The sequence below is a fragment of the Lepidochelys kempii genome, chromosome 19 (genome assembly GCF_965140265.1).
Source record: "Lepidochelys kempii isolate rLepKem1 chromosome 19, rLepKem1.hap2, whole genome shotgun sequence".
NCBI classification, from domain to species: Eukaryota; Metazoa; Chordata; order Testudines; family Cheloniidae; genus Lepidochelys; species Lepidochelys kempii.
In genome coordinates, this window is record NC_133274.1 from 18,880,739 (window position 1) to 18,892,801 (window position 12,063).

Genomic DNA, 12,063 nt, shown 5'->3' on the forward strand with positions numbered 1-12,063 from the left:
CCACTCAGAGCCTCCCTTAATCCTGGTCTGACATAGGCAGCCATGGGTGGAAGTGCTGGTTACACTAGAGCCATAGACTGCCCTGAAATAATTTTACTCCAGATGAACGTGTCCTCCTTGAACAGGAACAAAGGATGCATTTACAAACTCCCAGACATGCAGGAGAGTGGTGTGCTGGGCCACTTTGAGCTTCTTCATAAAACCTTTCCCATCATTGCATGACCAGCACTTCAGCTGCATGGCTGGAAGCAGCTCTGGGAGCACTGATGCAGGCAGGGCTCTAGGAAGCTTCTGGTCTGCTAACCATCATCCACTAACCCTGCTCAGATCAGATCCACAGCACATGGTGTTCAATGTGCTGGCAGCCGTGCCCAGACTAGGGCTCCCATCATAGCTATCACCATGGAGCTGAACCTGAGGTAGAAACAGGAGGGGAATTTGGGGCACAAAAGCCAGCAAATGTTGTACCATCAGGTCCGTCTCCTGCTGGTTGTGTTTTGCAGGTGCTTTCTACAGCAAGAAGCTGCTTGGTCCCAATACCAAAGGACGAATGATTGTCCTCAACACCAATCTGTACTATGATAGCAATAATCAGACAGCTGGCTTGGAGGACCCTAGTGGGCAGTTCCAGTGGCTGGAAGATGTGCTGACCAATGCGTCAAAAGCAGAAGAAATGGTAAAACTGTTTTCTTCTTGACTTCTCCCACCCTGGAATGTCCCTCCTGGAAGCCCCTTCTGCTGCTGAGCTCCTCCTTAGTCTAGAAACCCTGGAGAGCCTCTACTCTGCTTGGGCGCACGCACTCAGTCTGTACTCAGCCCGGCTCTTTCCTGTTGTAGGTCTATATTGCAGGGCACATCCCGCCTGGCTTCTTTGAGAAGAAGCAGAGCAAATCCTGGTTCCGGAAGCACTTTAACAAACGCTATACAGAGATCGTGCAGCAGCACCATGCAGTGATAGCGGCCCAGTTCTTTGGGCACCATCACACTGACAGCTTTCGGATGTTTTACAGCAATGGAGGTACCGTTCCTTGGCTTGGTCTGAGCCATTCACCCACAGCCCCGTCCACTCTAGGAGAACATCCCATTACTGACCATGGTTCTCTGTAACCGTTCCCCAAATGCTAGGAAAGACTTGTTCTGCATCACACTCTCTGAAATTGAATGGACGGTGGTTTGGTCCAGTCTATTCTAGCACATAGACTTGTCAGTACCAAATCAGGGGACCCTTTGCTGAAAACCGCTGTCACCATGGTGTGGCAAGACCTGTAAGCCTGCCGGTGTTACTGTTCGGCGAGTCTTCCTGCCTCCCAGCACTGTGCAGGGCCAGAGTGCACTGCCCCACCTGAGCCTGGTGACTGTCCTCCAGGCACTCCGTCCCCACCTGCTGAGGCCCTATGGGGTAGTGGCACAGATCTTTCCAGCCCGCGTAACTCACTGGTCAGTGTCTGCCATGGAGCTCTCTGAGTGGGAGCCACAGACAGAGCCAGATTAACTCCCCTGTGGGCCTGGGGCTAATAGATTTTGTGGGACCCTTGTATACAAGTTTTTTTCCTAATTTAAAACAAAATGATCACAATTATGGCATTGAGGCTATTAACACTATACTAAACTTGTCTTTTAATTAACATAATGTCATTCAGTGGTTAGATTGCAGTCTTAAAACATGTAGAATATAGTTAAGTTAATTCAAAATAGGCGGCTACTTATCTTAGAACAGCTGTTATATTAGTTCCTTTCTGGGAGGGAGTTGGGTGCAGGAGGGGGCTCCGGGCTGAGGGGCGCAGGCTCTGGGAGGGAGCTGGGTGCAGGAGGGGGCTCCGGGCTGAGGGGTGCAGGCTCTGGGAGGGAGTTCGGTGCAGGAGGGGGCCCCGGGCTGAGGGGCGCGGGCTCTGGGAGGGAGCTGGGTGCAGGAGGGGGCTCCGGGCTGAGGGGTGCGGGCTCTGGGAGGGAGCTGGGTGCAGGAGGGGGCTCCGGGCTGAGGGGCGCGGGCTCTGGGAGGGAGTTGGGTGCAGGAGGGGGCTCCGGGCTGAGGGGTGCGGGCTCTGGGAGGAAGCTGGGTGCAGGAGGGGGCTCCGGGCTGAGGGGCGCGGGCTCTGGGAGGAAGCTGGGTGCAGGAGGGGGCTCCGGGCTGAGGGGCGCGGGCTCTGGGAGGGAGTTGGGTGCAGGAGGGGGCTCCGGGCTGAGGGGTGCGGGCTCTGGGAGGAAGCTGGGTGCAGGAGGGGGCTCCGGGCTGAGGGGCGCGGGCTCTGGGAGGGAGTTGGGTGCAGGAGGGGGCTCCGGGCTGACGGCTGCGGGCTCTGGGAGGGAGCTGGGTGCAGGAGGGGGCTCCGGGCTGAGGGGTGCGGGCTCTGGGAGGGAGCTGGGTGCAGGAGGGGGCTCCGGGCTGAGGGGTGCGGGCTCTGGGAGGGAGCTGGGTGCAGGAGGGGGCTCCGGGCTGAGGGGTGCGGGCTCTGGGAGGGAGCTGGGTGCAGGAGGGGGCTCCGGGCTGAGGGGCGCGGGCTCTGGGAGGGAGTTGGGTGTAGGAGGGGGCTCCGGGCTGAGGGGTGCGGGCTCTGGGAGGGAGCTGGGTGCAGGAGGGGGCTCCGGGCTGAGGGGTGCGGGCTCTGGGAGGGAGCTGGGTGCAGGAGGGGGCTCCGGGCTGAGGGGTGCGGGCTCTGGGAGGGAGCTGGGTGCAGGAGGGGGCTCCGGGCTGAGGGCTCTAGGAGGGAGTTGGGTGCAGGAGGGGGCTCCGGGCTGAGGGGTGCGGGCTCTGGGAGGGAGCTGGGTGCAGGAGGGGGCTCCGGGCTGAGGGGCGCGGGCTCTGGGAGGGAGTTGGGTGCAGGAGGGAGCTCCGGGCTGAGGGGTGCGGGCTCTAGGAGGGAGCTGGGTGCAGGAGGGGGCTCCGGGCTGAGGGGTGCGGGCTCTGGGAGGGAGCTGGGTGCAGGAGGGGGCTCCAGGCTGAGGGGTGCGGGCTCTGGGAGGGAGCTGGGTGCAGGAGGGGGCTCCGGGCTGAGGGCTCTAGGAGGGAGTTGGGTGCAGGAGGGGGCTCCGGGCTGAGGGGTGCGGGCTCTGGGAGGGAGCTGGGTGCAGGAGGGGGCTCCGGGCTGAGGGGCGCGGGCTCTGGGAGGGAGTTAGGTGCAGGAGGAGGCTCCGGGCTGAGGGGTGCGGGCTCTAGGAGGGAGCTGGGTACAGGAGGGGGCTCCGGGCTGAGGGGTGCGGGCTCTGGGAGGGAGCTGGGTGCAGGAGAGGGCTCCAGGCTGAGGGGTGCGGGCTCTGGGAGGGAGCTGGGTGCAGGAGGGGGCTCCGGGCTGAGGGCTCTGGGATGGAGCTGGGTGCAGGAGGGGGCTCCGGGCTGAGGGCTCTAGGAGGGAGTTGGGTGCAGGAGGGGGCTCCGGGCTGAGGGGTGCGGGCTCTGGGAGGGAGCTGGGTGCAGGAGGGGGCTCCGGGCTGAGGGGTGCGGGCTCTGGGAGGGAGCTGGGTGCAGGAGGGGGCTCCGGGGTCAGGGGCGCGGGCTCTGGGAGGGAGTTGCATGCAGGAGAGGGTGAGGGGTGCGGGCTCTGGGAGGAAGCTGGGTGCAGGAGGGGGCTCTGGGCTGAGGGGTGCGGGCTCTGGGAGGGAGCTGGGTGCAGGAGGGGGCTCCAGGCTCAGGGGTGCGGGCTCTGGGAGGGAGCTGGGTGCAGGAGGGGGCTCCGGGCTGAGGGGTGCGGGCTCTGGGAGGGAGCTGGGTGCAGGAGGGGGCTCCAGGCTCAGGGGTGCGGGCTCTGGGAGGGAGCTGGGTGCAGGAGGGGGCTCCGGGCTGAGGGGTGCGGGCTCTGGGAGGGAGCTGGGTGCAGGAGGGGGCTCCAGGCTGAGGGCTCTGGGAGGGAGCTGGGTGCAGGAGGGGGCTCTGGGCTGAGGGGTGCGGGCTCTGGGAGGGAGCTGGGTGCAGGAGGGGGCTCCGGGCTGAGGGCTTTGGGAGGGAGCTGGGTGCAGGAGGGGGCTCCGGGCTGAGGGGTGCGGGCTCTGGGAGGGAGTTGGGTGCAGGAGGGGGCTCCGGGCTGAGGGCTCTGGGAGGGAGTTGGGTGCAGGAGGGGGCTCCGGGCTGAGGGGCGCGGGCTCTGGGAGGGAGCTGGGTGCAGGAGGGGGCTCCGGGCTGAGGGGTGCGGGCTCTGGGAGGGAGCTGGGTGCAGGAGGGGGCTCCGGGCTGAGGGGTGCGGGCTCTAGGAGGGAGTTGGGTGCAGGAGGGGGCTCCGGGCTGAGGGGCGCGGGCTCTGGGAGGGAGTTGGGTGCAGGAGGGAGCTCCGGGCTGAGGGGTGCGGGCTCTAGGAGGGAGCTGGGTGCAGGAGGGGGCTCCGGGCTGAGGGGTGCGGGCTCTGGGAGGGAGTTGGGTGCAGGAGGGGGCTCCGGGCTGAGGGGTGCGGGCTCTGGGAGGGAGCTGGGTGCAGGAGGGGGCTCCGGGCTGAGGGGTGCGGGCTCTGGGAGGGAGCTGGGTGCAGGAGGGGGCTCCGGGCTGAGGGCTCTAGGAGGGAGTTGGGTGCAGGAGGGGGCTCCGGGCTGAGGGGTGCGGGCTCTGGGAGGGAGCTGGGTGCAGGAGGGGGCTCCGGGCTGAGGGGCGCGGGCTCTGGGAGGGAGTTAGGTGCAGGAGGAGGCTCCGGGCTGAGGGGTGCGGGCTCTAGGAGGGAGCTGGGTGCAGGAGGGGGCTCCGGGCTGAGGGGTGCGGGCTCTGGGAGGGAGCTGGGTGCAGGAGAGGGCTCCAGGCTGAGGGGTGCGGGCTCTGGGAGGGAGCTGGGTGCAGGAGGGGGCTCCGGGCTGAGGGCTCTGGGAGGGAGCTGGGTGCAGGAGGGGGCTCCGGGCTGAGGGCTCTAGGAGGGAGTTGGGTGCAGGAGGGGGCTCCGGGCTGAGGGGTGCGGGCTCTGGGAGGGAGCTGGGTGCAGGAGGGGGCTCCGGGCTGAGGGGTGCGGGCTCTGGGAGGGAGCTGGGTGCAGGAGGGGGCTCCGGGGTCAGGGGCGCGGGCTCTGGGAGGGAGTTGCATGCAGGAGAGGGTGAGGGGTGCGGGCTCTGGGAGGAAGCTGGGTGCAGGAGGGGGCTCTGGGCTGAGGGGTGCGGGCTCTGGGAGGGAGCTGGGTGCAGGAGGGGGCTCCAGGCTCAGGGGTGCGGGCTCTGGGAGGGAGCTGGGTGCAGGAGGGGGCTCCGGGCTGAGGGGTGCGGGCTCTGGGAGGGAGCTGGGTGCAGGAGGGGGCTCCAGGCTGAGGGGTGCGGGCTCTGGGAGGGAGCTGGGTGCAGGAGGGGGCTCCGGGCTGAGGGGTGCGGGCTCTGGGAGGGAGCTGGGTGCAGGAGGGGGCTCCGGGCTGAGGGGTGCGGGCTCTGGGAGGGAGCTGGGTGCAGGAGGGGGCTCCAGGCTGAGGGCTCTGGGAGGGAGCTGGGTGCAGGAGGGGGCTCTGGGCTGAGGGGTGCGGGCTCTGGGAGGGAGCTGCGTGCAGGAGGGGGCTCCGGGCTGAGGGCTTTGGGAGGGAGCTGGGTGCAGGAGGGGGCTCCGGGCTGAGGGGTGCGGGCTCTGGGAGGGAGTTGGGTGCAGGAGGGGGCTCCGGGCTGAGGGCTCTGGGAGGGAGTTGGGTGCAGGAGGGGGCTCCGGGCTGAGGGGTGCGGGCTCTGGGAGGGAGCTGGGTGCAGGAGGGGGCTCCGGGCTGAGGGGTGCGGGCTCTGGGAGGGAGCTGGGTGCAGGAGGGGGCTCCGGGCTGAGGGGTGCGGGCTCTAGGAGGGAGTTGGGTGCAGGAGGGGGCTCCGGGCTGAGGGGTGCGGGCTCTAGGAGGGAGTTGGGTGCAGGAGGGGGCTCCGGGCTGAGGGGTGCGGGCTCTGGGAGGGAGTTGGGTGCAGGAGAGGGTGAAGGGTGCGGGCTCTGGGAGGAAGCTGGGTGCAGGAGGGGGCTCTGGGCTGAGGGGTGCGGGCTCTGGGAGGGAGCTGGGTGCAGGAGGGGGCTCCGGGCTGAGGGCTCTGGGAGGGAGTTGGGTGCAGGAGGGGGCTCCGGGCTGAGGGGTGCGAGCTCTGGGAGGGAGTTGGGTGCAGGAGAGGGTGAGGGGTGCGGGCTCTGGGAGGGAGTTGGGTGCAGGAGGGGGCTCCGGGCTGAGGGGTGCGGGCTCTGGGAGGGAGCTGGGTGCAGGAGGGGGCTCCGGGCTGAGGGCTCTGGGAGGGAGTTGGGTGCAGGAGGGGGCTCCGGGCTGAGGGGTGCGGGCTCTGGGAGGGAGTTGGGTGCAGGAGAGGGTGAGGGGTGCGGGCTCTGGGAGGAAGCTGGGTGCAGGAGGGGGCTCTGGGCTGAGGGGTGCGGGCTCTGGGAGGGAGTTGGGTGCAGGAGAGGGTGAGGGGTGCGGGCTGTGGGAGGGAGCTGGGTGCAGGAGGGGGCTCCAGGCTGAGGGTTGCGGGCTCTGGGAGGGAGCTGGGTGCAGGAGGGGGCTCCGGGCTGAGGGGTGCGGGCTCTGGGAGGGAGCTGGGTGCAGGAGGGGGCTCCGGGCTGAGGGGTGCGGGCTCTAGGAGGGAGTTGGGTGCAGGAGGGGGCTCCGGGCTGAGGAGTACGGGCTCTGGGAGGGAGCTGGGTGCAGGAGGGGGCTCCGGGCTGAGGGGCGCGGGCTCTAGGAGGAAGTTGGGTGCAGGATGGGGCTCCAGGCTGAGGGGTGCGGGCTCTGGGAGGGAGTTGGGTGCAGGAGGGGGCTCCGGGCTGAGGGGTGTGGGCTCTGGGAGGGAGTTGGGTGCAGGAGGGGGCTCCGGGCTGAGGGCTCTGGGAGGGAGTTGGGTGCAGGAGGGGGCTCCGGGCTGAGGGGTGCGGGCTCTGGGAGGGAGCTGGGTGCAGGAGGGGGCTCCAGGCTGAGGGGTGCGGGCTCTGGGAGGGAGCTGTGTGCAGGAGGGGGCTCCGGGCTGAGGGATGCGGGCTCTGGGAGGGAGCTGGGTGCAGGAGGGGGCTCCGGGCTGAGGGGTGCGGGCTCTGGGAGGGAGTTGGGTGCAGGAGGGGGCTCCGGGCTGAGGAGTACGGGCTCTGGGAGGGAGCTGGGTGCAGGAGGGGGCTCCGGGCTGAGGGGCGCGGGCTCTAGGAGGGAGTTGGGTGCAGGAGGGGGCTCCGGGCTGAGGGGCGCGGGCTCTAGGAGGGAGTTGGGTGCAGGAGGGGGCTCCGGGCTGAGGAGTACGGGCTCTGGGAGGGAGCTGGGTGCAGGAGGGGGCTCCGGGCTGAGGGGCGCGGGCTCTAGGAGGGAGTTGGGTGCAGAGGGGGCTCCGGGCTGAGGGCTCTGGGAGGGAGTTGGGTGCAGGAGGGGGCTCCGGGCTGAGGGCTCTGGGAGGGAGTTGGGTGCAGGAGGGGGCTTCGGGCTGAGGGGTGCGGGCTCTGGGAGGGAGCTGGGTGCAGGAGGGGGCTCCGGGCTGAGGGGTGCGGGGTCTAGGAAGGAGTTGGGTGCAGGAGGGGGCTCCGGGCTGAGGGGTGCGGGCTCTAGGAGGGAGTTGGGTGCAGGGGGGGGCTCCGGGCTGAGGGGCGCGGGCTCTGGGAGGGAGTTGGGTGCAGGAGGGGACTCCGGGCTGAGGGGCGCGGGCTCTGGGAGGGAGTTGGGTGCAGGAGGGGGCTCCGGGCTGAGGGGCGCGGGCTCTGGGAGGGAGCTGGGTGCAGGAGGGGGCTCCGGGCTGAGGGGCGCGGGCTCTGGGAGGGAGCTGGGTGCAGGAGGGGGCTCCGGGCTGAGGGGCGCGGGCTCTGGGAGGGAGCTGGGTGCAGGAGGGGGCTCCGGGCTGAGGGGTGCGGGCTCTGGGAGGGAGTTGGGTGCAGGAGGCGGCTCCGGGCTGAGGGGTGCGGGCTCTGGGAGGGAGTTGGTTGCAGGAGGGGGCTCCGGGCTGAGGGGTGCGGGCTCTGGGAGGGAGCTGGGTGCAGGAGGGGGCTGAGGGGTGCGGGCTCTAGGAGGGAGTTGGGTGCAGGAGGGGGCTCCGGGCTGAGGGGTGCGGGCTCTGGGAGGGAGTTGGGTGCAGGAGGGGGCTCCGGGCTGAGGGGCACGGGCTCTGGGAGGGAGCTGGGTGCAGGAGGGGGCTCCGGGCTGAGGGGCGCGGGCTCTGCGAGGGAGCTGGGTGCAGGAGGGGGCTCCAGGCTGAGGGCTCTCGGAGGGAGTTGGGTGCAGGAGGGGGCTCCGGGCTGAGGGGCGCGGGCTCTGGGAGGGAGCTGGGTGCAGGAGGGGGCTCCGGGCTGAGGGGCGCGGGCTCTGGGAGGGAGTTGGGTGGAGGAGGGGGCTGAGGGCTCTGGGAGGGAGCTGGGTGCAGGAGGGGGCTCCGGGCTGAGGGGTGTGGGCTCTGGGAGGGAGCTGGGTGCAGGAGGGGGCTCCGGGCTGAGGGCTCTGGGAGGGAGCTGGGTGCAGGAGGGGGCTCCGGGCTGAGGGGCGCGGGCTCTGGGAGGGAGCTGGGTGCAGGAGGGGGCTCCGGGCTGAGGGGCGCGGGCTCTGGGAGGGAGCTGGGTGCAGGAGGGGGCTCCGGGCTGAGGGGCGCGGGCTCTGGGAGGGAGTTGGGTGCAGGAGGGGGCTCCGGGCTGAGGGGTGTGGGCTCTGGGAGGGAGTTGGGTGCAGGAGGGGGCTCCGGGCTGAGGGCTCTGGGAGGGAGTTGGGTGCAGGAGGGGGCTCCGGGCTGAGGGGTGCGGGCTCTGGGAGGGAGCTGGGTAAAGGAGGGGGCTCCGGGCTGAGGGGTGCGGGCTCTGGGAGGGAGCTGGGTGCAGGAGGGGGCTCCGGGCTGAGGGGTGCGGGCTCTGGGAGGGAGTTGGGTGCAGGAGAGGGCTCCGGGCTGAGGAGTACGGGCTCTGAGAGGGAGCTGGGTGCAGGAGGGGGCTTCGGGCTGAGGGGCGCGGGCTCTAGGAGGGAGTTGGGTGCAGGAGGGGGCTCCGGGCTGAGGGCTCTGGGAGGGAGTTGGGTGCAGGAGGGGGCTCCGGGCTGAGGGCTCTGGGAGGGAGTTGGGTGCAGGAGGGGGCTCCGGGCTGAGGGGTGCGGGCTCTGGGAGGGAGCTGGGTGCAGGAGGGGGCTCCGGGCTGAGGGGTGCGGGGTCTAGGAAGGAGTTGGGTGCAGGAGGGGGCTCCGGGCTGAGGGGTGCGGGCTCTAGGAGGGAGTTGGGTGCAGGGAGGGGCTCCGGGCTGAGGGGCGCGGGCTCTGGGAGGGAGTTGGGTGCAGGAGGGGACTCCGGGCTGAGGGGCGCGGGCTCTGGGAGGGAGTTGGGTGCAGGAGGGGGCTCCGGGCTGAGGGGCGCGGGCTCTGGGAGGGAGCTGGGTGCAGGAGGGGGCTCCAGGCTGAGGGCTCTGGGAGGGAGTTGGGTGCAGGAGGGGGCTCCGGGCTGAGGGGTGCGGGCTCTGGGAGGGAGCTGGGTGCAGGAGGGGGCTCCGGGCTGAGGGGTGCGGGCTCTAGGAGGGAGTTGGGTGCAGGGGGGGGCTCCGGGCTGAGGGGCGCGGGCTCTGGGAGGGAGTTGGGTGCAGGAGGGGACTCCGGGCTGAGGGGCGCGGGCTCTGGGAGGGAGTTGGGTGCAGGAGGGGGCTCCGGGCTGAGGGGCGCGGGCTCTGGGAGGGAGCTGGGTGCAGGAGGGGGCTCCGGGCTGAGGGGCGCGGGCTCTGGGAGGGAGCTGGGTGCAGGAGGGGGCTCCGGGCTGAGGGGCGCGGGCTCTGGGAGGGAGCTGGGTGCAGGAGGGGGCTCCGGGCTGAGGGGTGCGGGCTCTGGGAGGGAGTTGGGTGCAGGAGGCGGCTCCGAGCTGAGGGGTGCGGGCTCTGGGAGGGAGTTGGGTGCAGGAGGGGGCTCCGGGCTGAGGGGCGCGGGCTCTGGGAGGGAGTTGGGTGCAGGAGGGGGCTCCGGGCTGAGGGGCGCGGGCTCTGGGAGGGAGTTGGGTGCAGGAGGGGGCTCCGGGCTGAGGGGCGCGGGCTCTGGGAGGGAGCTGGGTGCAGGAGGGGGCTCCAGGCTGAGGGCTCTGGGAGGGAGTTGGGTGTAGGAGGGGGCTCCGGGCTGAGGGGTGCGGGCTCTGGGAGGGAGCTGGGTGCAGGAGGGGGCTCCGGGCTGAGGGGTGCGGGCTCTAGGAGGGAGTTGGGTGCAGGGGGGGCTCCGGGCTGAGGGGCGCGGGCTCTGGGAGGGAGTTGGGTGCAGGAGGGGACTCCGGGCTGAGGGGCGCGGGCTCTGGGAGGGAGTTGGGTGCAGGAGGGGGCTCCGGGCTGAGGGGCGCGGGCTCTGGGAGGGAGCTGGGTGCAGGAGGGGGCTCCGGGCTGAGGGGCGCGGGCTCTGGGAGGGAGCTGGGTGCAGGAGGGGGCTCCGGGCTGAGGGGCGCGGGCTCTGGGAGGGAGCTGGGTGCAGGAGGGGGCTCCGGGCTGAGGGGTGCGGGCTCTGGGAGGGAGTTGGGTGCAGGAGGCGGCTCCGGGCTGAGGGGTGCGGGCTCTGGGAGGGAGTTGGGTGCAGGAGGGGGCTCCGGGCTGAGGGGTGCGGGCTCTGGGAGGGAGCTGGGTGCAGGAGGGGGCTGAGGGGTGCGGGCTCTAGGAGGGAGTTGGGTGCAGGAGGGGGCTCCGGGCTGAGGGGTGCCGGCTCTGGGAGGGAGTTGGGTGCAGGAGGGGGCTCCGGGCTGAGGGGCGCGGGCTCTGCGAGGGAGCTGGGTGCAGGAGGGGGCTCCAGGCTGAGGGCTCTCGGAGGGAGTTGGGTGCAGGAGGGGGCTCCGGGCTGAGGGGTGCGGGCTCTGGGAGGGAGCTGGGTGCAGGAGGGGGCTCCGGGCTGAGGGGTGCGGGCTCTGGGAGGGAGCTGGGTGCAGGAGGGGGCTCTGGGCTGAGGGCTCTGGGAGGGAGCTGGGTGCAGGAGGGGGCTCCGGGCTGTGGGGTACGGGCTCTGGGAGGGAGCTGGGTGCAGGAGTGGGCTCCGGTCTGAGGCAGAGTGTTGGGGTGCAGGAGAGGGTGAGGGGTGCGGGCTCTGGGAGGGAGTTGGGTGCAGGAGGGGACTCCGGGCTGAGGGGCGCGGGCTCTGGGAGGGAGCTGGGTGCAGGAGGGGGCTCCGGGCTGAGGGGCGCGGGCTCTGGGAGGGAGCTGGGTGCAGGAGGGGGCTCCGGGCTGAGGGGCGCGGGCTCTGGGAGGGAGCTGGGTGCAGGAGGGGGCTCCGGGCTGAGGGGTGCGGGCTCTGGGAGGGAGTTGGGTGCAGGAGGGGGCTCCGGGCTGAGGGGTGTGGGCACTGGGAGGGAGTTGGGTGCAGGAGGGGGCTCCGGGCTGAGGGCTCTGGGAGGGAGTTGGGTGCAGGAGGGGGCTCCGGGCTGAGGGGTGCGGGCTCTGGGAGGGAGCTGGGTGCAGGAGGGGGCTCCGGGCTGAGGGGTGCGGGCTCTGGGAGGGAGTTGGGTGCAGGAGGGGGCTCCGGGCTGAGGAGTACGGGCTCTGGGAGGGAGCTGGGTGCAGGAGGGTGCTCCGGGCTGAGGGGCGCGGGCTCTAGGAGGGAGTTGGGTGCAGGAGGGGGCTCCGGGCTGAGGGCTCTGGGAGGGAGTTGGGTGCAGGAGGGGGCTCCGGGCTGAGGGCTCTGGGAGGGAGTTGGGTGCAGGAGGGGGCTCCGGGCTGAGGGGTGCGGGCTCTGGGAGGGAGCTGGGTGCAGGAGGGGGCTCCGGGCTGAGGGGTGCGGGGTCTAGGAAGGAGTTGGGTGCAGGAGGGGGCTCCGGGCTGAGGGGTGCGGGCTCTAGGAGGGAGTTGGGTGCAGGGAGGGGCTCCGGGCTGAGGGGCGCGGGCTCTGGGAGGGAGTTGGGTGCAGGAGGGGACTCCGGGCTGAGGGGCGCGGGCTCTGGGAGGGAGTTGGGTGCAGGAGGGGGCTCCGGGCTGAGGGGCGCGGGCTCTGGGAGGGAGCTGGGTGCAGGAGGGGGCTCCGGGCTGAGGGGCGCGGGCTCTGGGAGGGAGCTGGGTGCAGGAGGGGGCTCCGGGCTGAGGGGCGCGGGCTCTGGGAGGGAGCTGGTTGCAGGAGGGGGCTCCGGGCTGAGGGGTGCGGGCTCTGGGAGGGAGTTGGGTGCAGGAGGCGGCTCCGGGCTGAGGGGTGCGGGCTCTGGGAGGGAGTTGGGTGCAGGAGGGGGCTCCGGGCTGAGGGTGCGGGCTCTGGGAGGGAGCTGGGTGCAGGAGGGGGC

General features: G+C 71.0%; 1 protein-coding gene across 2 annotated transcripts in view; it reads left to right on the forward strand.

The window, feature by feature from the left end:
• SMPDL3B (sphingomyelin phosphodiesterase acid like 3B) overlaps positions 1-12,063 on the forward strand; it is a 37,622-nt gene that overhangs the window by 21,008 nt on the left and 4,551 nt on the right. For both annotated transcript variants that reach the window (XM_073317493.1, XM_073317492.1), the window contains exons 5-6: positions 504-676; positions 838-1,018. In XM_073317493.1, the coding sequence (XP_073173594.1) occupies positions 504-676; positions 838-1,018 (354 nt within the window). The remainder of the gene's footprint in view (positions 1-503; positions 677-837; positions 1,019-12,063) is intronic.